The sequence below is a fragment of the Symphalangus syndactylus genome, chromosome 4, assembly GCF_028878055.3.
Source record: "Symphalangus syndactylus isolate Jambi chromosome 4, NHGRI_mSymSyn1-v2.1_pri, whole genome shotgun sequence".
NCBI classification, from domain to species: Eukaryota; Metazoa; Chordata; class Mammalia; order Primates; family Hylobatidae; genus Symphalangus; species Symphalangus syndactylus.
In genome coordinates this window covers 53,026,346-53,052,659 of record NC_072426.2, presented here as the reverse complement: position 1 = coordinate 53,052,659, position 26,314 = coordinate 53,026,346, and the positions used below count along the sequence as shown (strand labels likewise).

The 26,314-nt window shown below is 42.9% G+C and overlaps 1 protein-coding gene and 1 non-coding gene across 2 annotated transcripts in view; both read right to left on the bottom strand.

Annotated features, from left to right (window-relative positions):
• ANXA5 (annexin A5) overlaps positions 1–11,387 on the bottom strand; it is a 29,466-nt gene extending 18,079 nt beyond the window's left edge. Inside the window, exons 1-3 of the mRNA XM_055274690.2 lie at positions 11,195–11,387; positions 10,913–10,956; positions 305–389 (exon numbers count right to left, since the gene is read on the bottom strand). Coding sequence (XP_055130665.1) covers positions 305–389; positions 10,913–10,921 — 94 coding nt within the window. The 5' untranslated portion in view covers positions 10,922–10,956; positions 11,195–11,387. The remainder of the gene's footprint in view (positions 1–304; positions 390–10,912; positions 10,957–11,194) is intronic.
• Positions 11,388–17,184: 5,797 nt separating this feature from the next.
• Positions 17,185–17,291, bottom strand: LOC129481512 (U6 spliceosomal RNA). Its single transcript, XR_008657478.1, has one exon. It is a non-coding gene; the product is annotated as a U6 spliceosomal RNA (small nuclear RNA).
• Positions 17,292–26,314: the final 9,023 nt, after the last annotated feature.

Here is a 26,314-nt window from a genome sequence, read left to right as displayed (position 1 = left end):
TCATAAACTTTCTTAAAATATTATGCAATTATTTTGCTTTTTTTTTTTTTTTTTTTTTTTTAGCTCATCAGCTGTCATTATTGTTAGTGTATTTTATGTGTGGCCCAAGACAATTCTTCTAATGTGGCCCAGAGAAGCCAAAAGACCGGACACTCTGGTTTATAGTATTATTTTGTTATCTTAACGTCTCTCTTCTCCTACAGATTTCAGATCAAAATATTCTAAAATTATTCTTACTGTAATTAATGACTTGTTTGGAAAAACAAATATCACATTTGCTTTAGAAAGAGGAAGCTAAATTTACCCAGGCCTTTCATGGCCTTCCGAAGAGTTTCTGCATCAGCCCGCTCATCAAATCCAGGGAAGTCAGTCACAGTGCCTCTGAGAACCTAATTCAGGAAACACAGTGGTATTATTCATATCATGACTAATATGACAAAGTAAATAACACAAACAGGAAGCCGCTTGCTATGTATCATGTTCAGTCATTAAATAAATTTACCATTTGATAAGATTTGTGACCCCTTTTGAACTGGGAAGGGAACCATTTACAATGGGAATTGGCAGGACCGATTCAGCACGGAAGCTATCCTGATCACCTGTAATACCATCAGTGGGAAGGCTGGCTCCCTCTTCTCTGTGACGAAACCCATCAACACCTCCTGGTTCACAGAGGGCACGTCTTTGCAGGTTCCCTTCCCATTAAGTCTCACACCATTTTGATCTACAAGCATACTGAGCCCGCATTAAATCTTAATACCCTGTCCTGAGTACTCAATTCTAAGCAGTGCTCTTGTTACGTGCCTTTTGATCTAAGTCCTGTTTCTGTATACTTACTTAGGGACTTTACAATAACCCAGCAAAGCCTGAAATGATCGCTCATGTGCCACAGGAATACAAATTTTTGAATTTAGAACTTTATAAAGGTGTATTGGAAGATATTCTTCATAAAGCTTCCTGTTACACATTACTTTATCATATATATACACTGCTTTTAATAACCTAATAACCAAAATATCTTCATATTTCAAAAAAAGATAGCGATATCAGCTAGGTGTGGTGGCTCACGCCTGTAATCCCAACACTTTGGGAGGCCGAGGCGGGCAGATCACAAGGTCAGGAGATTGAGACCATCCCAGCTAACACGTTGAAACCCCGTCTCCACTAAAAAAATTAGCTGGGAGTGGTGGCGGGCGCCTGTAGTCCCAGCTGCTCGGGAGGCTGAGGCAGGAGAATAGTGTGAACCTGGGAGGCGGAGCTTGCAGTGAGCTGAGATCGCACCACTGCACTCCAGCTGGGGCGAGACAGCGAGACTGTCTCATTTAAAAAAAAAAAAGTTAGTGATATCATTAGATCCTGAGAGTCACAAGGCTTTATTAATACTGAGCCATAAATGTTTATCTTATGCTAAATGGAGGCTCCCAGAATTTACTTTACCAATAAATGTTTTTGCATTCCCTCAAAACTCCTGCTTAGGTACCATCTAAACTGAGAAATAAACAGATAAAAGGACTGTAAAGCTAGCCTGGTTTACAATCTTACATGTCTTATCATAAATGCACAAAAGCACAGTCACAAAAAGGAGGAAAGTTTCTCTTCCATCTTAGCCTCCAATTGTTGCATATGCCAACAATAACATAATACTAATCAAATTTTAAAAGATGACAACAGAGAGAGATAGCCATGGTGAAGAACTTCCCCAGGGCATAGTGTCAAAGGTCAGTTCAGTGGCCTTCTCTCTTTAGTGGTACTAAATTAGGCTTCCTGAAGAAGTGGCACTCATGGATCCAGGAGATAGTGACAAAGACTCTCCCTTTGTCCACACTTTGAACAGGCTCCCCTGAGCCCTCTTCTCAACTAGTCCTTGTCATTGGGCCTCCTTTGCCTGCCTAGCAAGAAGCTTGCTAAGTCAGTTTAAGGAGGATACCCCTACTTTTGGTATCTGATCACCCTCTGTTATGAACTGAACATCTATGTCCCTTCAAAATTCATATGTTGAAACCCTACCCCACCACATGATGGTAAATGGGAGGTAGAGCCTTTGCGAGATAATTAGAATTAGATGAAGTCATGAAAGCAGGGCCCCCAAAATGAGATCAGCATCCTTGTAAGAATCCGGAGACAGCTTGCTTCTCTCTGCTCTGTCATGTGAGGCTACAATAATGTCTAGAAGAAAGCCCTCACCACACCCAACCATGCTGGCACCCTGAGACTTCCAGTCACCAAAACTTTGAGAAATGAATTTCTTTCTTTATAAGCCACCCAGTCTATAGTATTCTGTTACGGCAGCCCAATGAACTAAGCTACCCTCTATATCTGATCAATTTCCTCATCCCCTCTCCCAACATCTGATCATCCTGGCCTGCCTTCAGCAAGAATCCTATTAAATCAGTTTAGCACAAGTCCCCCTAACTTGATGTTTCCTGTTAGTAACTTTCCATGCACTGACCTCACTCTGCTTGTTAGCTATAAATCCCCAATCGTCTTCACTGTATTCAGAGTTGAACCTAATCTCTCTCCCCTGTGGTAACAGTCATGACTTACATTGTAATATTCTTGACTGAGGTCTTCCTTACCATCAGAATAACTTTTTCTTCAACAGCAGTCCTTACCCTTGTTCAAGAAGAGAAGACACACTGTTCTTTCCTCTGAACAGGGTCAGCTATGAGAGAACTTATCAGAAAACCTGACCTCATGAAGCCCCACATGACCTTAACTTCTAAGTCAAGTGGTATGATCACGAGGTCAAAAGAATATAATTCAAGAGAAAAAGAGGTGTTTCCAGATTGATGTCCCAGCCCCAGGTTGTTGAAAGCACCACTGGTAACAGCTTTCTCTCCCTCTGTGCCTCAGCTAAACAAGGGACTGTGGCCAACTAGGAAAAGGGGAAGGGGAGCCTCTCTCCCACTTGTCTCGTGGAGAGGTTATGAAACTAAGCCAGAGCTGTTCATTCCACCAAGAGGGAGATCCACCCACAGCCAGGCTACTCTCCATTTCCACCTCATCTAAGGAGCGCAGACACATAAAGACCAACAGATTCCCTGCCATTCATTCTATACGTTAATCCATATGAAACTGAATGGTTGAATACTGACAACTTCATAAAAGGAGTTATAGTTTAGAAAAGAAATTGATAAGATTTGAGAAGATGATGCTCAAAACTAGCCTGGGTTAGTAAAGTTCTTTCTCTCAGATCAAGTTACAGCTTCTCTTTAATGAGACCACCTCAAATTGATCAGTATCATTGTAAAAATGAATAAACTCCACAAGTTTTCTTAATGTGAGAACTTAGGATTGAATGCCCCTTGTAGTTCATCTTTCTTTTTACTCATTGACTCATCATCTTTTGAATGTCTCCCACGTCCAAAGTATTATACTAACTACTAGTTAAAAGTCAGGATCCCTCAAGTTAAGCATGAAATGACAGGCATATAACTAATCAGGTGCAGTAGAATATGTACACACAGAGGCTGGATTAGGGCAATGTGAGCACATTTGAGAGGACTATATTGGGAAGTGTGAAAAGAGAAAAAATTCGGAAAAAAATTCCAAACAGTCTTGAAAGTTGCCTGTGAATTTGCCAGGCCAATCTGGCACTTTAGCTGAAGAGTTAAGTATTTCAACAGACTGGAACAAGCAGTAAGGTTGAAACAAAAACAAGGGAAAGGTCACAGTGAAGGGAGGGGAAGGGCATAAAAGCCACGCTAAAATGTGCAGACCTCATCCTGTAGGCAACAGGAAGCCACTGGAGGACACTCAGGCAGGGAAGAACAATGTCAACTCTGCACAGCAATATGCCTCTGGCATCAGTGGACACGATGGAACCGACTGTGCAAGAGTGACAAGAAGACTGCTTAGAAACTAACAACACGAAGAAGGAAAGGAAGACCTAAACAAAGGCAGGGACAGAAACAGGCCCCAGGTAGACAGGAACTACTTAGGGTGATTCTGTTTTTTGGATGAGAAAGAGGATGGCTGGCTTTGCATTTCTCCATAGTAGGCTTGTGAGTTGTCAGCATACGCCCGTAGTAGCTGGAGGAGGCCACCACGCAAGACAATATTAATGGGGTGGAAAGAGCCAGAGGAGAAGGGAAGGTGACCTACAATCAGAGTGGCAGCTGGTATCTGCTGAGTGCAGCAATGCACCAGGCACCGTCACAGAGCTTCACATAGATCATCTCAGGGAAATCCCATCTTACAGACAAAGAAACATACTGGCTCAGAAAGGTTCTAGCAAGTGAGTCACCAAATGACCTTCAAGCAAGCAAGTTGCAGAGATGGGACTTGAAGCCACAGGACCTTGGCTCCTGGGCTCTTACCCATGAAGCTACACTGCACTCCTAAAGGCAAGAAGAAAATCCAAGGAGGGTGATGGCATGGAAGCTGAAGGAGACAAATGTTCCAGGAGGAAAGAAAGAGGAGGCAGTGTCCAATACCACAGCAAGTCAAGGAAGAGCTAAGAGTAAAAGGGTCCACTGGATTTGGTAACTAGGAGGTCTTCGGTGGTGTTTAACAGTCTGGCTATAGGACACTCAGGAATGAATTGAGGGAAAGACCATCTCAACGAAACAGTTTGCAAACCAGGCTTTTAAAAACACAGTTAAGAAAAAAAAAAAAAAAAAAAAGGCTTGATAAGGTTTGTAGGCTATGAAGAAACTTCTGGAGAGACAGAGAGGTTAAAAACAGGGAGAGGTTAGAAACAGAAGAGACATGAGGGATTTGCCTAAAGAAAAAAGATATCTGACACCAGAGACTGAAGGAAATTAGGTGAAAGGTGAATGGAAGAAAAGCATCTTAAAAATCTCACCTACTAAGTATGAAGAAACAACTGCTGGTCCTCTTTTTGAGAGCTTTCTAGAAATTGTGAAACACTTTTGCTACATTCCATACAATCAGAGTCACCCACCAAGAATAGCAAAGCCACGTAGCGGTATTAAGAGACCAGATGTGAATCAGGGAAATGAGTCAGAAGGGCAGAACCCTTGTTTGGACATCCTGCGCAAACCCCATCACTGCCCACACAAAACTGTCTGCAAATGTGACTTTAAATGACTCATTCAAGAGGGCTTCCCCTGTTTCCTGGAGTCCCCACACTTTACCCAGATTAATGCCAACTCTTAAGTAGGTACCGTTCCCTCACCCATTCACCCATCCTCAGTTCATCCTCAGTTCCCTTTATCTGCTACCACCAATGCCTTACAAAGAGAATTATAATATATTCTTAGATAATACTTGGCCAAAATATACAATTCACTCTTTTAATTCTCACCTTCAAAAATATCCATTCTTTAGGTCTATAATTTTGTTGGCTTTTTTTTTTTTTCTCTAAATGAAAAAGTTCTTTACCCACAAGGACTAGGTATGCCAAAATAAAATGAATAAAACCAACCAAACAACAAAGGAAGGGTTGCTTTTCTAGACACAGAACTTAGACATAAATAACAATTTCAAGTTTAAAGATGAGAAAGTATTCACCTGTCTGGAACATTTTAAATAAAGCCTTCCTGAAGACACAGAAAAGGACTAAACTCTCTTTGTTCTCCAGTTCCATATAATCAATATTTACTCAAATACCGCCCCCCACACCCCACCTCCAGCATTCCACATAATATTAACTAGGAGCTGGAAATCATGAAGCAAACCACAAGCTGAGCACCTGCTAAGCCACTATGCAGTGATTTTTAAGGGTGGTTCTTCTGAGGCCCAGGTTTCCAAAGACCTTGAAGCCACTCCAAAAAACAGTAAGCTGGGAAGACAATGGCCTCCCCACTTCATGTACGTACACTAGGGCCCTATCTTACGTACGTACTAGAGGCCCATTAATATTTCCTGCAATAATGGTTCCCACTAATGAGAAAATGAATTATTTTATCACTGTACTAAGAAAAAAATAAGAAGGGCATAAAAGAGGGAAATGTCAGTGTGACCTGATTATGCTTTGAGCTGCAAAGCAAAATAAGTATCAGGGAAAAAATTAGGACCTCCAAGAAGACTGAGGAGTACAAACACATCAGAGGTCAGAGACATGTTCTCAACCCCCAATCCTAACCCTTGCTCTAATCCCAACTCAGAAAAAGTGAATGATATAGTTCAAAGCGTTAAACTCGAACTGGCCTATTGCTTACTTTTGTGTAATTTCCTTTCCTTTTCAGGCTCCATCTTACTTGTTTTTGCTTCTTTCCATTTGTCTATCCATCCTACCACCTTTGACCTGTTTCTTAAAATCAAATGCAAGGGAAAAAAAACAACACTGGAGAAGAGATTAAGTTGTTTGCATCGTGGTAGAAAAGAAGGTTTTGATAACAAAGTAAAGATCTGTAAAATGATTTAAATTTTTGTTGTGTATTTCTTTAATGCTCTGTGTTTAATGTTGTTGTCCCTTTACCAGTGTAAGAATGACTTCCCTTGACAAACACCAATAAAATGGAAAGTTAAATTGTGTGCTCCTACAAGTTGCCCAAGAATAACTCCAGTGATGTCTTGAGTGAGTTAAAGTGAGCAGGTGGCATTGGCCTCCCCTGAGTTCACACTGGAGGTCAGAGGAGAGTATGCTCTTTTACCAAATTGTTCCATTGGGCATTCCATGAATAAAACTTGAAAAGTTCTATCCCTTCCAAGACAAGGCTTGATTTCCCCACCTCACTGCAGTTTCACTCCACCATGCCAAACTCTTTTACACCTCTATGTATTTATTTGCTGTTGTTGCCTCTCTGTATGATGGCTTCCCTCCTTTGTCCCATACAAAGAATGCCAACTAAGTAACCTCAATTTCCTCTTCTGTGAAACAAAAATAGTAATACCTATTTCCTAAACTATGTGGACTAAATAACGCACACAAAAGACTTGGCAATGCATCTATTATATCAATAAATCTTAGATCCATTTCCCATTGCGCTCATGTTTAACAATACTTGGCACACAGTGGAAATGCAAAAGCCTCATGCATTCAAGAATGCATGCATCGATGAAAAAGAGAACAGTTAAGAACTAGTGTCCGGCCAGGCGCAGTGGCTCATGCCTGTAATCCCAGCACTTTGGGAGGCCGAGGCACATGGATCACTTGAGGTTAAGAGTTCAAGACTAGCCTGGCCAACATGGCGAAACTCCGTCTCTACTAAAAATACAAAAATTAGCCAGGCGTGGTGGCACATGCCTGTAATCCCAGCTACTTGGGAGGCTGAGGCAGGAGAATCACTTGAACCCAGGAAGCAGAGGTTGCAGTGAGCTGAGATCGCGCCACGGCACTCCAGCCTGGACAACAAAGCAAGACTCCATCTCGGGAGAGAAAAAAAAAAAAAAAAAAAAACTAGTGTCCAAAGAAATGAAGCCAGGAGTATAATTCCTTGCAATTAATCAATTGATGATATGTTTACATATTATGTAAATTAACTAAACTGAAAGACTGGGTCTAAAAAGTACTTAAAGCAAAGGTCTTAGGAGCCCCAATTTTTAAAAAACAGATGCATTTGTGAAATTTTAGAATAGTATGAAGGTTATATGAATAAAATGTATTTCAGGAATGAATCTATGCTGTAAAAGCACTGTTATATTTCTACCATTTTGAACTTCTAAGTCATTAAAAGAAGAAAGCCGGACTGCCTGTAACTAGCTTGATCACCTATGCAGGCCTTCCAAGGAGAACTGGATATTAGATAAGGAAATCAGGGTTTGCTGAATGCCAATCAATTGCTCAGTGGCTTGCAAAGCAGCCAAGTAGTTTTGGATCTAGTTCCTTCTCAGCAGCCAAAATGAACTTAAGAGTTAAACAGATAAGGAACTGAGAGAGACCACTAGGAGTAGCACAGGCCATGAGTAAACAGGTAACCCTGATCTAAGATCCCAAAAGTGAACATTAGCTCCAGAGAGACTTGACTTTAAAAAATGAATGGCATGAAAAGATGCAATCAATATCCAGTCAGCTCCTCTGGAAGGAGCTTCATCTTATTTATTTACATTTATCCTGCTTGCTCGGCACAGGGCTTTTTAAAATTATTGTAATAATTTTAAACCAACCGAAAATATTTCTGATCAAACCTTGTAACTTAAACATATACCATAGAGATAATTCTGATGTTCATGAGAACACTTGGACACAGGAAGGGGAACATCACACACCCACACCGGGACCTGTTGTGAGGTTGGGGGAGGGGGAAGCGATAGCATTAGGAGATACACCTAATGTTAATGGGTACAGCACACCAACATGGCACATGTATACATATGTAACAAACCTGCACGCTGTGCACACGTACCCTAGAACTTAAAGTATAACAAAAATATATATATAATAAAAAATAAACAAAAAAAAATTCTGATATTCATGAAGCTTCTAATGAACAATTACGTAGCCTAGTTTTGCCTTCCTGACATTCTTACTGCTCAGACGCCGCACCCAACTTTAATACTAAACTTTTTCTTTTAAGACGTAGTCTCACTCTGTTGCCCAGGCTGGAGTGCAACAGTGGCGCGATCTCAGCTCACTGCAACCTCCGCCTCCCGGGTTCAGGTGATTCTCCTGCCTCAGCCTCCCGAGTAGCTGGGATTACAGTTGTGCACCACCACACCCGACTAATTTTTGTGTTTTTAGAAGAGACAGGGTTTCACCATGTTGGTTAGGCTGGTCTCGAACTCCTGACCTCGTGATCCGCATGTCTCGGCCTCCCAAAGTGCTAGGATTACAGGCATAAGTCACCATGCCCGGCCAATACTAAATATTTTAACAAAATGTTTTACTTTCATGATTTCCAAAAATAGTAACAAAACTAGAGCAAAATTTAACACTCTGTATCTTTTTTAAAACATTACTTGTAACTTTTATGATGAGTAAAAACTGTAGTTTTGATAGAAAACAGTCTTGGTGTTATACTGTCATAGGGCTCAGGTACATAATTTTATATGCAAACCACCATTCTCCTAGGTTTTGTATACACATGGCCTTTATGATACTAATCATTCTTTGAAATTATTAAAATTAATGGCCACAACTGGAAAATGTGTTCACTTATACTATTTGGGTAAACAGTCTACATAATGAAAAGGAATTGATGAACCCTCAGACATCACTGGGGAACTTACAAGAGATTCAAGAAACTGCCAAATGAGCAAAGATAGAGGGAATTATTATTTGATGCTTGTTAAATCTTCATGTACATCACCACACCAGCATATCAAGATAGGAAAAATATTACTCAGGAAAGTTAATTCCACATAAAAGTATCCTTTCTATGGAGAAGAACTTAAACTAAACTTTCCACTTGAAGTAATATGAGAATTGGTTTACTGTAACATTTAAGTGCAAAAGAAGAGGTAAGAATGAGATCACTGTATGAGTTTAATAATCAACTCATCTTTTTTTTTTTTTGAGACGGAGTCTCGCTCTGTCACCCAGGCTGGAGTGCAGTGGCGCAATCTCGGCTCACTGCAAGCTCCGCCTCCCGGGTTCACGCCATTCTCCTGCCTCAGCCTCTCCGAGTAGCTGGGACTACAGGCGCCCGCCACCACGCCCGGCTAATTTTTTGTATTTTTAGTAGAGACGGGGTTTCACCGTGGTCTCGATCTCCTGACCTCGTGATCCGCCCGCCTCGGCCTCCCAAAGTGCTGGGATTACAAGCGTGAGCCACCGCGCCCGGCCCTAATCAACTCATCTTAATCCTCCCATTTTCACTTGGAAAGGACCAAGAAACCTTTTTCAATTTTGATAAGTCAATCTGATAAAAAGTGAACTATAAATAAGAGAGAGCATTGTTTTAGCAGTTAAAACACTTGTTTAAAAAAAACTATCTGGACTCTGACAAGCCAGTTAGATTGACAAGATCTGTGAAATCAGTTTTGGAGTTTTTAAGCCCTGATATCTTATTCACAAAAGACTGTATAACATGGTCAATATTTAAAGACGTTAAACTATCTTCTCTTTCCTACATTTTTGATAAACATTAATAACAGTAAAGAAGCCAGGCGCAGTGGGATTACAGTCCTGAGGCCGAAGAGGGAGGATCACTTGAGGCAAGGAGTTTGAGACCAGCCTGGCCAACATGGTGAAACCCCGTCTCTACTAAAAATACAAAATTAGCTGGGCGTGGTGGGGTGCCTGTAATCCCAGCTACTTGGGAAGCTGAGACACGAGAATTGCTTGAACCCGGGAGGCAGAGGTTGTAGTGAGCGAGATTACTACGTCACTGGACTCCAGCCTGGGCGACAGAGTGAGACTCCGTCTCAAACAAAAAGGAAAAAAAAAAAAAAAAAAAAAAACAGTAAAGAAAGCCTGTAGTAGATTACCAATTTCTGAAACAGTCCCAAGGCAAATTCAATTGAGAACTCGTTCCACGAGTTCATTGCTTAAGAAAAACAGCGCTTGTGTTTAATCTTTTGGATTAAAAAAAAAAAATCAGAGCCTACAACCTACAGTTTTAGTAAAACTGGGCTGAGCAACTGGAAAAAGCCAATGCTCAATCACAGTATTAAAATACAGAAAACTTGGCGGAAAAAAAAATAAAGGAAGTCGGGGGGCGGGGCGGGGCGGGGGGGAATGCGTTCGCCTCACATGACCACGATGAGCTGTTCTTGCTCTGGTTCTAATTTGAGCTACTCTCTGGATTTTGGGGAAGGCCCACTTTTACACATTCACTCATGAAAAGGGAGCGCACACAAATCCGGCCACGTCACCAGCTGCTGCGCGCGAAGGCAGCTTGGCGGCGTCGGTGCTGGTTCCGGAGGGCGCTCAGCGGGAAGAACCGGGACACAGGAAAGGGGGCGGGGAAGCAAAGGGGGTACAAGAAAGGTGGAAGCGATGTCCCCAAAGCAGGTTCCGTTTCCTCCTAAACTTTTTGGCTTTCAGACAAATCCTAAAAAGTCCCTCGTCGTAGCATACAAAGTTGTGGGTAAATCCAGCGCAGTGCGCGGCGCACGGCCTTACCTGTGCCATGGCGACGAGTCAGGTCAGGGGAAGATGAAGTAGGACTGCAAAAGAGAAGAAACCTCGGGTTTAGCGCGCCACTCGCAACTCGCGCCCTCCCCAAGCGCAGGTCCGAGGGGACCCGGCGGCGCTCAGACAGCCCGGAGGGCCCCGCCACTGGGCCGACCCGCCCTCTCGCAGCTACCTCGACAGCTCTCGGCCAAGCGTTCGCGCGAATCCAGTGCCCGGCGACCCCGCTCCCCTCTCCAGAAGGAGCCCCCTCCCCTGGCTGCGACCACTCACCCAGACTGTGGGACCCGAGTGCCCCGAACCCCCGGGAGAGCGGCGGAGAGCCGGGCGACGGTACGCGGGGCGACGCCGAGATGCGGACGCTGAAGGATCCGGCAGCTGCGCCCAGACTGATCCAAGCAACGGAAACGCCAGCGGCCCCGCCCCGGCCCTGCCCGGCTTGGCCCGGCCCACCCCCGCCAGGGCCTCAACCGCAGACCGGCCGCGCCAGCCGGGCCCGCCCCTGCCCCGGCCTCAGCGCGCCTGCGTGGGTCGCGGCTCTTCCCAGTCGGTCTCCCGCGGCGAGGACTGTCCCGCTAGTCTCCCGGGCCTGGGTGGGGCGTGGCCGCAGCAGCGCTGCTGGAACCAGGAGGGGGCGCCGCTCCCCCGGGGGCCCCGGGGACCTCTGGTCCTCGCGCCGCGGGAAGGGCGTGGGGAGCTGTCCAGGGCTCGGGGTTTTGGAGGTGCTTGAGCCTCCCTGCTCTCTGTGACCGCAGGAACCGTAGCCTCACTCGGGTGCTCAACATAGCAGTGCGTGGGTGTCTTTTTGGAGGCGAGACAAAATCATCCCAGCTAAGGACAGCGCGCCTTTGTCGATGGGATAGAAAAAACGTGAAGGGAGGGCCGTTTCCCAAGTTGTTTTTGTTTCTGTTTTGTTGTTGTTGTTTTAATGCCTGTTATTGCTTCCTAGATGGCCTCTCTTAAATGTATAGCCTTCTAGTAGCATATGTGGGGTATTTGAAAGCCTCTGCTTCCAATCAGTTTCTGTTTTCAAAACTAGCCTAGAACTTTAATATGACTTAAATTTGAGCCATGCCTCATATTGGTTCAACATAAAATATATGAGTATATGAGAGAGAGGGGGTGGGAGGGAGAATCTACAGCGTATTGTACTAGCATGGTGCTGTGTTCTGTGAAAGGGCTTTATATGCAAAGCAGCCCCCAAACGCGAAGGAGCCAAGAAACCAAAGAACAAGACGGACAAATCCAGTCTGTAGGTAATAGGTGTGTTATTGGAGGATATCGTAGACAGAAGCATGGCCTTGGGCGGCGGCAAGCAGATAAATTTCTGCACTGTTACTCCCCAGACCCTGGCCTCATATACTGTAAGGAAAGAGTAAACTGCTCTGTGCAAGACAATTAAAGGCAGCCCTCCGGAACATGTGAGAATGCTGTATGTATCATAGCCTACAATGTGGGCAATAGCATCAAGGTTGACATGTTCTTATGCTAAGGACAGTTAAAAAAAAAATCCTAGGAATCAGGAGGTATTCATGGGACTGGGGTTATTAAAGGTCAACATGGCGGATTAGCATCTAGGATATAATCACTTTTGTCTCCATATGCTGGAAAAGGAAAAGTAGAAGACACAGTGACCTTCTCAGACTTACTGGTATGGGGAGGGAAGGTGCCGGGGCAGAGGGGACAAGAGGACAAGTTTGCGACACTAGATGCAGTGTTCTAGACATACGCTAGAATGGGAAGTGCAAAGTGCTTCTCAACGGGGAGGTTAAGGGTAAGAGATGAGGATCTAGTCTTCTTTGAGAATGAGGAAGAATAAATTAAATGGACAGCAAATGTGGTTCTTTGTATAGAACTTCTCATTCGCTTTCACGTGTGAACTACATGCCTATTCCAGCCCCGACAAAGTCACAACAGAGTGGTTGTTCTCTGGAAAAGGAGGCAAAATTGCAAAATTTGTGGAGCTTGCCAACCCCATCACCCCCACCCCACTGGCAGGTTGCCTTTCCTCTGGGAGCTTCCTCTCCACCAGCCCAGCTGTCTACTCAGCCTCAGGCTCTCCCCAAGTCAGCACCTCCCCCGGGTTTTCTTTACAGGTATTAATATATCTGAAGGCAGCCCTTTTCTGAGCATCTGTCTCCGTTGCCCCAGCTTTTCTACTTTCTCTCTGCCCTGCACCAAAAGCAGGACCCTTAATCTTGCCTAGAGCATTCTTTTTTCTCACCCACATCCACTTGAACTCAGTTTGCTTCTCTCACTTTCTACTCTCACATTAATGGAATTAAACAGGACCTCAGAGATCCTGTATTTAACAATCATTGATTTTACAGGGACATGAGACTCATCATGGGTTAGTGACTTGCTTTATGTCCTGCAGCTAAATACTGACAAAATCGATGAGTTATTGGACTCAGAGTCTTGAAGTACTCCAGTTAGCATTTCTTTCACTTCCAGTAATATCAGTTTATTCAACTCCTACTCTGGTCCAGGCACAGATCTAGGCGCTGGGGTAAACACGGTAAGTGAAACAAAGGCCCTGCCCTCATAGGTCATACATTCTGGTGGAGGAAACAAACAATAAACAAATATCTAATATGTCCTGTGTGATGTCTGGTATAAAGAAAATAAAGGCTAGGGAATGGAAATGAAGGGAACACTATTTTGCGGAGGTGATATGAAGCCATTTCTGAGAAGCCTTGAACAGAAACCTAAATTGATACAATTTAATTGTATTTGACAACTGTACACTGAGCACCTGTGCAAAGGCCATACCTAAGAATTTGCACCTTAATATTATAGATAAAGCATGTATACGTACACCACAATGAGAGACTATAAATCATGAAAGAAATGCATAGAATGCAATCAAAATGCAATTAGTTTCAGAGGAAACAGCTAATATTTTGCCAAATGGTTGACATAGCATTTGGATAAGGCTTTTGAGAGAGGATATTTTATCAAACAATGAAGGGGATAAAGGGTGGTCTGGTTAAGTGAACTGCAAAACCAAAAGAAGGAAAGTATCTCTTTGTGTCTGTGTGATTTGAACTGTCTAAAATGGCTGGAGTGGAAGGTACAATATTAAGAGTTGAGAGATGTAGAAACTAAAACACAAAGAAGCTCAGCGACTTACTTACAATGAAGAGAGATTGCCACATAAAGATTCTGCGTTGAATTGTGTATTTAATTGATGGATTTTGAACAGCTGATGTTCTTAACTACCGAGTGATATAAATGATAGGCACTCAGGAAATCTCTTTCACTACCTCTTGTCAGCCTAATAAACAGAGAGGGAGACTTTCTAAAAGAAAATGATATTTATTTGGGAATGGGCATTACAATGGGAATATGTGTGCCATATTAAGCTATTTTGCATATTCAGGGAGGTAAAGGAAGGCAAAGGTTTTTCAAGGAATAAGGAAGATTAAATCATTGTTTTTGAGATAATTATCATTGGCTACAGTAATCAATAACTAGAGTGGCACCAGTCTAATGTACAGGCAGTTGCTGGGCAGATGTCTCCGCAGAAGTTCTCTCTCTCTCTCTCTCTCTGTGTGTGTGTGTGTGTGTGTGTGTGTGTGTGTGTGGTTGCAATGGCCTTTGTCCAAAGTTGTGGTTTTTGCCGTATTTTTCAATAGTTCTTGTTATCAGGCATTTGTGTATTAGAACCCTCCCTTCATGGCCTTCCCCAGCCATTTGTCAGGGATTTGTCTTGTTTTTTAACACAAGTGACTCCATTTTGATAAGGACAGCTTTCACACTCTTAAAAACAAGTGTCCGTCATTCATCCCCCAATGGCCTTTATCAGTGTCCAAATGTCATCTTTAGAATCTCTGCCAGATTCGCCAGTTAACTCTTTCGTCTTTCTAATTAAACTTTCTCTTCTTATACATTTAAAAATTAAAGTCCTTCTTTCTCAGTGTATTGTCTTTGTGTTGTGTTCATTATAAGTACTACATAATAATTTTGGGGAGTTTTTTATACTAGTCTTAGATATAAATAATGAGTTTCAGCTGTTTTCCATGAGACACTCAGGTCACATCAATTTTCTTTTTATTACAGAAATATAACAAATGCCAGAGAACTAATTTACAAACACACTCTTGAAACTCTATTTATTTGTTAACTCAGGATTTTCCCTATCTCAATTATTTGGATCATTCAGGAACTAGCCAATTTATTCTAAATAAGTCACGGAGCTTCTTTGTGTTTTAGTTTCTACATCTCTCAACTGTAATATTTTGATCATATATTCATGGCGCTACTGTTTCCCTTGATTATAATGACACATAAAAGAAAATAAGTTACAGACTTTTTATAAATAAGTACAAAACAAATCTTCTTTAATTTTAGAGGAATTGGAATCTTGTTTTTAAGAAAATTATAACATTTTCAACCAGTCTACTTTAAAAATTGATTTTGTTTAATAAATAGATCTGTTGCAAATTATGGCAAGTTAAAGAAGAAGAAAAGATGGCAGGAGAATGAATTGCATGAAGCAGAAGAAACAAGAGAGTGGCTGAGGAGTAAGGTAGGGGCTAGATACAAAGGGAAAGGAGGAACATCATGTCTTCCAGGCAAGATCTGGAAAAAGCACACTCTCTGAAGACAGAGACAGTTGAGTTCAAATCCCTACTCTGCCTGCATACCAGGGATGTGACTTGGACAAATTATGTGATTTCTCTGATCCTTGGCTTCCTTATCTAGAGTGGAGGCTAGTTTCAAATAAGTTAATTTGTGAAACTGCCTAACAAATTGTGAAAAAGGGTTGATTCCATTCCCCCATGGCTCTTTTTTCTTTCAGAAACCCTCACCATCATTCTCAGCTCCTGTTCTGATGATTAAGGGCCCACCTTCATATTAAAAGCAAAAATAACCTCCTCTGGACCCACTGCTCCACTGCAGCAGGACCTATTGCCAGCCAGTCTCTCAGAGATGGCAGGTCCAACTCTTGGGGGCCAACCTGATGCTTCCTGGTGCCATTCCCCCTTCTTCCCACCTATTCTTCCTCATCCGGAGTCTACCATCAATGGCCCCTGTCAACAAACAACTAGCCTAGACCCCCACCCTCTACCCTTCTCTCCACATGCAGGCCCTCTGATCCCTATCTGCTGGTGCCAACAACTGTAAAACCGTCACCTGGAATTTAATTCAAGTCACCTATCTGGGCTCAACTCATTCATGTCTTAAAGTCCCAGGGTGAGATTAAAGGTGGGGCTGCCTTCCTCGGTGGGCTCTGCCAAGTCTTTTTCCACCATCATCTCTACATCCCAGCAGTGATACTGGAATGTAGCTTTATTCTAGTGGCTCCCCATTCTTGCTCTTTAGATTTAAAGTGGTTGTACTGTCCCTGGAGAAAATAGGTCTCTTAGTGTGTTCAGGCTGCCATAACAAAATTGCATGAAGTAAGTAGCTTATAAACAACAGAAATGTGTTTATCACAGTCTGAAGCCTGGAAAGTCCAAGATCAAGCTTCCACAGATTTGGGGTCAGGTGAGGGCTTGCTTCCTCATAGACAGCCATCTTTACTGTAACCTCACATGGCAGAAGAGACTAGCTAACTCTCTGGGGTCTCTTTTTTAATGGCACTCTTAGTCCCTTTTCTGCTGCAATAAAAATACCACATATTGGGTAATTTATAAAGAACAGAAGTTTATTTGGCTCACAGTTCTGGAGACGGGGAAGTCCAAGAGCATGGCACCAGCATTTGGTGAGGGCCTTCATGCTATATCATCTTGTGGAGGAAGGCAGAAGGTAGAAGGGAAACCAAGCACTTGAGATCAAGAGAAAGGGGACCAAATTCATCCTTTTTATCAGGAACTGACTCCCGAGATAACTAACCCACTCCCGTTCAAGAGGGCAGAACCTTCATGACCTACTCACCTCTTAAAGGCCCATCTCTCAACACTGTTGCATTGAGGATTAAGTCTCTAACACATGGACTTTGGAGGGCACGTTCAAACCATAGCAGGCATTAATCTTAATCATGAAGTGGAGTTCCCATGACCTCATCATATCCCAAAGGCCCTACCCCTAATGCCATCACCTTAGAGGTGAGGATTTCAACATATCCATTTGAGAGGGACACATTCAGACATAGCGACAGGTCCAGGTATCTTTCAGAAACTCATCCTGAGCTAACAGTGCTAACTATCTCCTTATTGAGATTCATGTGCTCACCAAGAAATTAAAAGCAGAGACTCCTCAGGAGATTTTCAGTTTTAGATGTCTTTCCATTGTTTTTTTTAATTTTATTATTATTAAAAAATATGGAACGCTTCATGAATTTGCGTGTCATCCTTTTGCAGGGGCCATGCTAATCTTCTCTGTATCATTCCAATTTTAGTGTATGTTCTGCCGAAGCGAGCACTCTATTGTTTTTATTCAAAACATTTGTATTTATCCAGTAAAATGTAAATCAACTTTCCTAGCAGGACACTGGAATGTAAATCTCGGGTAATTAGAATATCTCATAGGAATCTTTCATGCAGAATCTTTAGGTGTGATTGAGATTCTCAACACTATTAGTAAAAGAAGCAGTAAAGGCTGGGCACGGTGGCTCACATCCGTAATCCCAGCACTTTGGGAGGCCGAGGCAAGTGGATCACTTGAGCTCAGCAATTCGAGACCATCCTGGGCAACATGGCAAAACCCCATCCCTACAAAAAATACAAAAATTAGGGGGGTGGAGTGGCACACACCTGAAGTCCCAGCTAGCTACTTGGGAGGCTGAGGTAGGAGGATCAGTTGAACCCAGGAGGTCAAGGCTACAGTGAGCTGAGTTCGCGCCACTGCATTCAAGCATGGGAGATAGAGACCCTGTCTCAAAAAAATAAAATAGGCCGGGCGCGGTGGCTCACGCTTATAATCCCAGCACTTTGGGAGGCCGAGGCGGGTGGATCACGAGGTCAGGAGATCAAGACCACGGTGAAACCCCGTCTCTACTAAAAATACAAAAAAATTAGCCGGGCGTGGTGGCGGGCGCCTGTAGTCCCAGCTACTCGGAGAGGCTGAGGCAGGAGAATGGCATGAACCCGGGAGGCGGAGCTTGCAGTGAGCCGAGATTGCGCCACTGCACTCCAGCATGGGCGACAGAGCAAGACTCTGTCTCAAAAAAAAAAATAAAATAAAATAAAATAAAATAAAATAAAAGAGAAAGAGAGAAGAAGAAGAAGCAATAAAAATATTAAGCATGCTTATAAAAGGACAAGCATCCTGCATCTCTTGTTTATTGCTGAATCCCCAACACCTAGCACAGTGCACATATTAATACATTAACTCATCCATTCAAAATATTTCATAAGCACCAGGCCGGGCATGGTGGCTCACACCTGTAATCCCAGCACTTTGGGAGCCTGAGGCAGACGGATCATCTGAGGTCAGGAGTTCGAGACCAGCCTGGCCAACATGATAAAACCCCGTCTCTACTAAAAATACAAAAATTAGCCAGGTGTGGTGGTGCATGCCTGTAATCCCAGCTACTCGGGGGCTGAGGCAGGAGAACCACTTGAACCCAGGAGGTGGAGGTTGTAGTGAGCCGAGATTGTGCCACCACTGCACTCCAGCCTGGGAGATAGAGCAAGACTCCATCTCAAAAACAAAACAAAACAAGACAAAAAAAACTCATGAGCGCTAAGTAACTGCTCATGAAATGTTTTGAATGGATGAGTGAATGTATGTGTGAATGCATTATAGTATAGGGTTATTGGGTTTTTTAAACGAAGGTTCCTATTAACTGCAAACTACTTATATTAAGAAGGCTATGAAATGAGATATGAAAAAGAGTTAAAAGGAAATTTTGTAAGAGAGAACTTTGCCAGGGGAATCAATGTATTCTCAGACAGCATTCTGAATTCCAAAAAGAACTCATCCGTGGTTAGGTTAAGTTTTATTTTCTGATTTTAACTAGTGTATGACCTTGGACAATGATTTGATTTTTCTTTATTTGGAATGTTGGTTAAGATTAAATGTGCTGACTTGTTTAATGCCTAAAAATAACAAGAAGATGAGTTTAAATTTCTCACCCCTTTTTTTTCTTCCAAAAGCTCTCACCACTAAATCCCACCTTCATTTTCCTTGCTGATGACTCAGTCCCCATCCATCCCACTCAAAATCTAAAATTAGCCAAGATCAGTGGCTTGTGCCTATAATCCCAGAAACTCGGGAGGGCTGAGGCTAGGAGGGTCACTTGAGCCCAAGAGGTCGAGGCCAGCCTGGGCAACATAGGGAGACCCTGTTCATGAAAAATAAGATAAAAATTTTAAAAATCAGTCAGGCGTGGTGGTAGATGCCTGTAGCCCTAGCTACCTGGGAGGCTGAGGCAGGAAGATCGCCTGAGCCCAAGAGTTCAAGGCTGCAGTGAGCTGTGATTGCCACTGCAGTTCAGCCTAGGTGACAGAGCAAGACCCCACCTCAAAAAAAAAAAAAAAAATTATGGGCCGGGCGCAGTGGCTCATGCCTACCCTCAGCACTCCTGTTTCTCAGGCCTTCAAACCTAAACTGGAATCCACACATAATCAGCTCTCAGGCTCTCAGGCTCAGGCCTCAGAATTTTACTGTCAGCTCCCTGGGTCTTCAGCTCACAGATGGTAGACAGTGGGAATTCTTAGTCTCTATAATCATGAGAGCAATTCCTTATAATATACCTCATTATGTATATATCTCCATATCCTATTGCTTCTGTTATTCTGGAGAACCCCGACTTTAGTATTCTAAAGAAAAAAAAAAAACTTTTTTCTACTCATGCAACACTTATGACACCAAATGTGTGGAGTTTATCCTCACATTTAGCAATTCTCCAACTCTCCAGCCACAAACTGGATGTCCTACAAGTAAACTATGACACTAACAACCTGGAGTTAATGCATATCCCACAAGACTGCTGCCCCACCTTCAGATGCCTGTCACACGTACCAAGTTGTCACCTGTAGTATAAATTGAGACTTCCCACAAGCTACTCTTCGGGTTTGGTAATTCTCTATAATGGCTCACAAGACTCTGGAAAACATTTACTTACTTTTACTAGTTTATTATAAAGGATGTTGCCAAGGATGCAGATGAAAATGTACATAGGGCAAGGCATGGGGGTGGGGCACAGGGCTTCCAGGCCCTCTCCAGGCATGGCACCCTTGCAGCAACTCTATTTGTTCAGCAACCCAGGAGCTCTTCACAGCCTGTTGTTTATGATTGTTATGGAGGCTTCATTATATAGGCATGATTGATTGAATCATGGGCAATTGGTTATTGAACTCAATCTCTAGCCCCTCTCTCCTCCTCATAGGAGGGGTGTGGGGCTCAAAGTTCCAACCCTTTAATCACATAGTTGGTTCCTATGGCAACCATCCCCCATCCTCTAAGAGCTACCTCCTTAGCACAAACTCAGGTATGGTTGGAAGGGGCTTATGAATAACAAAAGATGCTCTTCTCACCCCTACCTACCACCCAGAAAATCCCAAAGGTTTTAGGAGGTCTGTGCCAGGAACCAGGAACAAAAACCAAATATACGTTTTTTATTCTATCACAATATCACAAATATGCTGATGTAGATGTTAGAAGCCACAAACACAAGTATACAAGAAAGGCCTGCACAGATGGGTACATATGTGTGGCGTTGTGTGAGTGTCCATCTTAGAAGTCGGCCTCACAGGCATCAATGCATGTGATGGGAAGAACCTAGCCTTCAGAGTCAGGAAGTCTGCATTCTAGTCTCGGAACCGCCAAGAATTTGCACCGTGTGCTTAGATACAACACACTAACCTCTCCTGACCTGTTTTCGTATTCGTAACTGAAGAGATTCAACTATGACCCCAAGATTTTTTCAATTCTAAAGTGTCAGAGATTCTGGGATAGCCTAGCATCATCATTCATATATTTTTTTTTTGAGACAGAGTCTTGCTCTGTCACCCAGGCTGGAGTGCAGTGGCATGATCTCAGCTCACTGCAACCTCTGCCTCCTGGGTTCATGCCATTCTTGTGCCTCAGCCTCCCGAGTAGCTGGAACTACAGGCGCCCGCCACCACGCCTGGCTAATTTTTTTGTATTTTTAGTAGAGACGGGGTTTCACCATGTTAGCCAGGATGGTCTTGATCTCCTGACCTCATCATCTGCCCGCCTCGGCCTCCCAAAGTGCTGGGATTGCAGGCGTGAGCCACCGCACCCGGCCACCATTCATATATATTTTCTCTGCATTAACCACAGTGCAAGTTTTCCCCTTCATGCAAACTTATTTGAGTGAGGTGAAATGCGGGCTAAGGGAAGAGGGAAACGGAGAGAAGGCATCTTGTCTGAGAAAGGAGATGAAGACTCCCCTTCTAAAGGATGGTGAAGGGAATTGGGTAACAGTCACTCTCTCGCACCCTGGACACTGCCATTCCCACTTTGATTCCTCCTGTCCTCCATGTTTTCTCATTATCCGACCACATCAGCAATAATTACTCCTTGACGTCATCCAAACCAGCAGCCCCTCTTTTTCCACCCAGCCTACCACTCTTTCTCCTGCTTTCAGTTTCTTCTCTGTCCAACATATGGCCTCAACACTGAATGCTTTAATTTACCATGTTGTCATTGTCCTCATCCTCCTCACTCCAGTCAGCTCTCGTCACACCCCTGCTGACTCATACCCCACCATCACCCGCCCATGAGTGCTGGCTACTGAGTGCAACCACATCATACCACAGACTGGCCTTATGACAGATTTGAGGTCATGATCAAGAAAACCAGAGCCAGGCAGAAGTTAAAGTGATGAAAACAAATTTTATTCAAGACTATTGCGATAGGGAAAGCGGGACCTCAGTGTAGAACTGGGCTCCATTCTGAATGCATCAGTGATAAGTGCGGATGTATAGTCAGGGAGTAGGGCATTGGTGGATAGAAAATTGCTATGAGGATACATCAAGGCTGGGGGAATTCTGGCTGAACCAATCTAACAGGATTCCTGCTGAAGGCAGGCCGAGGTGATTAGAGACCAACAATGGTGAGGAAAGAGTTTTGATTAGATATCAAGGATGATTAAGTATCGAGGGTGGGGGATTCTTACTAAACTGCCTTGGCAGTGTTACTTACGAAAACTGGACTTTACAAAGAAGTGCACACGTGGGCCTAGGAGAACTTTTGAAAGCCTAACTAAGTTCGGCCAAGCAAAGAATCTTTGTCAGTCATCAGCATTTCTTATCCAGTCTTTATTCAATATGTTCCTGCTCAGCTCTTTCCCCATGCCTCATGACGTTAGTTTTAACCTTTCACTGTTGTTATCCTTCAGATCCCAGCCCTCACCTTTTCCCCCAGCAGGTGGCCTTAACTCTGACTCAACATACTTGCCCCTGTTTTTCATCTGACACCTACAAACTCATCTTTGTCCACACTCATTCTTACCTCCTTCTTTCTTGCTCAAAGGGTGAGAGGCCCCTCTTCCTGCCTAAGGTTTAATGTTTATCCTCCAAGATTATGATTTTTGTTTTTCTTTTGAGACAGGCTGGAGTGCAGTGACGCCATTTCAGCTCACTGCAACCTCTACCTCCCAGGTTCAAGTGAGCCTCCCTTCTCAGCCTCCCAAGTAGCTGAGACTACAAGTGTGTACCACCACACCCGGCTGATTTTTTTGTATTTTTTTGTAGAAACAGAGTTTTGCCACATTGCCCAGGCTGGTCTTGAGCTCCTGAACTCAAGCAATCCGCCCACCTTGGCCTCCCAAAGTGCTCAGATTACAGGTGTGAGCCACCATGCCTAGCCCAGGATTTTGATCTTGATCTCACATGTATTTAAAACTTTTCTGTCCACTAGCTTCTTCCTTTCAGCCCAAATTAGCAAACCTGTTTAAGCCAGGACCCTTTTAGCCACAAGTGAAAGAAATCCAAATCAAGCTAGCTTAGGTATAAAGTGTGTCAAGCAAGATCCTTAACGATAAGCAGCAGAACCCATTCTATTTCAGCAAAAAAAAATATTAAAGGACTATAGGTAGCTCATACAATTTCTGAAAGGATCAGAAAATCTGGCTTGGTGGCCATGTAGGCTGGACAATGCCCAAATCACACTGCCACCCTCTCCAGTGAAGAGGCCACCACTACTGGCACCACTGATGGGGCATCCCCACATTAAGTTCACAGAAATTTTAAAAACCAACAACAGAAATAAAGAAAAATTGTGAAGGGAATTGTGATGACCTGCTCAGAGCTCTCTGTCTCATGTTCCTTTCTCATAGGCCAGTGACCAGCTTTCTGCTTGTGGCAAGAACACAGCCATAGTTAGCTCAGTCTTTCATTCCACTAGCTCCACAAAAGCCGTCTTTCCAAAGCTCAACTTCAAAAAATCAGATTGAAGTAGCAAGGTCACAGACCCCAGTGGCAGCCCCCACCCACATGATCTAGTGGAACATCTCCTGGAAAAATTTTTCATAAGTAGTCTGGACCTGCTAAAAATCTATTCATTTGAAGTATGAAGTAAAATGAAGCATTTCCTGCCTCTGTAAATCAGGGTTTCTCAACCATGGCACTATTGACATATTGACCTGGATAATTATTTGTTGGGGAATAGGGGGTAGGGTAAGGGTAGCTTTCCTGTCCATTGCAGGATGTTTAACAGCATCTTCAGCCTCTACTCACTATTCGCCACTAGTACCCTCCCTCTCCAGTTGTGACAAACAAAAGTGTCTTCCAACATTGCCCAATGTACTCTGCTAAGCAAAATCACCTGCACCTGAGAACCATGTCACCCAGCCTGCAGTGGCCTGACCATAGCAAACCACACTTCCAAACCCCCATCTCCAGCTCAGTCCTCTCTCCTGAGCTCTAGGCTGATATATCTACCTGCTTGCTACTCATGTCTCAACCAAGACATCCCATAGCTAACTCAAACATGCCCAAACCTAACTCATCATTTTTCCTCCAAGACTAGCTTTTTCCTCACAGTTCCTGTCCTGGTTGAAGATATCACGGTTGATCAGTCATCCATACCAGAATCTTGGCAATATTCTGGATCCTTCATCTTTCTTTACCTCTCCCTCTCCCATCAGCACATCTAAAGAAGTAGATTCTGGCCGGGCGCGGTGGCTCACGCCTGTAATCCAGCACTTTGGGAGGCCGAGGCGGGCGGATCACGAGGTCAGGAGATCGAAACCATCCTGGCTAACACAGTGAAACCCTGTCTCTACTAAAAATACAAAAAATCAGCCGGGCGCGGTAGCGGGCGCCTGTAGTCCCAGCTACTCCAGAGGCTGAGGCAGGAGAATGGCACGAACCCGGGAGGCGGAGCTTGCAGTGAGCCGAGATCGCGCCACTGGACTCCAGCCTGGGCGACAGAGCCAGACTCTGTCTCAAAAAAAAAAAAAAAAAAAAAAAAAAAAAAAAGTAGATTCTAACAACACCTTTCTTAGCTTGTATTAGCCTCCTCCTACCCAATTGTAAGTTTCCTGCAAGTTTTCTGCTGGGCTCTTAATTTCTCCTCTCTCTCTAATTTACTTTCCAAATTGCTTTAAGATTTACTTTTTTCTAAATGCAAATATGACCACGTCGTTCCATACTTCAAATTAACAGATTTTTAGCAGATCCAGATTGCTTGTGAAAAGTAGTCGAGACTCTTTAGCAAGGTGTACAATGACCTTCCTGAACTTTTCCATGTCCCGCTCTCCAACCTTACTTCACCTCTGCTTTCTTGCTGAGAAACTACATAAAAATCCCTGGTTTTGGCTGGGCACAGTGGCTCAAGCCTGTAATCCCAGCACTTTGGGAGGCTGAGGTGAGTGGATTACGAGGTTAGGAGTTTGAGACCAGCCTGGCCAACATGGTGAAACCCCGTCTCTATTAAAGATACAAAAAATTAGCTGGCCGTGGTGGCACGTGCCTATAATCCCACCTACTTGGGAGGCTGGGTCAGGAGAATCTCTTGAACCCGGGAGGCAGAGGTCGCAGCGAGCCGAGATCGCGCCATTACACTCCAGCCTGGGCGACAAGGCGAGACTCTGTCTAAAAAAAAAAAAAAAAAAACTCCTGGTTTTGCATTTGCTATCTCCCCTGCCTGCTCCAACACCCTCTCCCCACCTCCTACATGCTCTTAGTTCACCTGGTGAACTCCTACTCCTGCTTCAAAACCCACTGCAACCATCTTCTCTTAATTTTTTTCTTTCTCACAAGGCTCCTCCTTGACCAAGTGTCCCAATATCTTAACTGCAAGCTGAAAACCCAGGACCACGGCCACCTGCTAGTTTGCTCTTGAATTCCTGTCCCACAGAAATTGTGAGATTAAAAAAAAAAAAAAAAAGAAGTTTACTGTTTTAAGCCACCAAATCTGAGATGATTTGCTACAGAACAATAGATGACTAATCCAAAGTTTGCTTACAGAGGTCAACATGACTGATATTCTAGACCCAAGTTTCAAGTTTAGGGTGCTCAGTGTTCCTAACTCAAGCTTCACCTGGGTTTTGAATAAAACCCATGAACTATTTTTATTTCTGTTTCATTTTGAAACACAGTAAAAATAATTACAGTGAGGAATGTTTTGAGTGGATTATCTAATTAATATTCACAAAGTATTATGCAAAGGAAGAGTTCTGAAGAAAATATTTTTACTTATTATTTAAAGACTCAGGATAGGGATTGAAAGAGCATTAAAACATAGTCTCTTTTGACCTTCAGATTTTTATCTTGAGTCTATAGGATATAAACAGAGAATCTAACTCCAATTTTTTAGATAATCTGCTAGGAATGTAATTTTGATTTCAGGAAGAAAACTCTCCGCTATGTAGAAAACTTCTAAACCTTTCTATACAGTTTACTCATTTTGAAAATTTTTTTGTAGAAACAACTGAAATGTCCATCGAAGAAGAATAAATACATTGTGGTTTATTTATATAATGGAATGATGTCCAACAACAAAAAACAACACAACTGCATGGAATAATCTCAAAAACGTGTTCAGCAAAAGAAGCAGGACAGAAGAAAACCATTCTATCTGATTCCATCTACATGAAGTTCAGGAACAGGAAAACTAAGCTATGATAATAGAAATCAGAGTTAGCTGTTTTGGGGGAATGGAAGGCTTTGGGGAGTTTTGAGGGTGAGGTTGACTAAAAGGGGGAGCAACAAAACTTCCTGAGATAATGGAAAGGTTCTATATCTTGATATAGATGATGGTTACATGAGTGTATGTACTTGTCAAATTTCATCAATTATAGTTTGCTATAATTTATGTCTATTAATTAAATTAAACATATTAATTTATGTTTATTAATTAAATTAAACTTATTGACTAAATTATGTTTATTTATTGTTTATAAACAATAAATTTATGTATGTATAATATAAATAAATTTATGTATGTATAATATAAATAAAATATATTATTTCAATAAATATTTATTATAAATATATAAATACTTATGTTTATTTTACCTCATGGAAATTT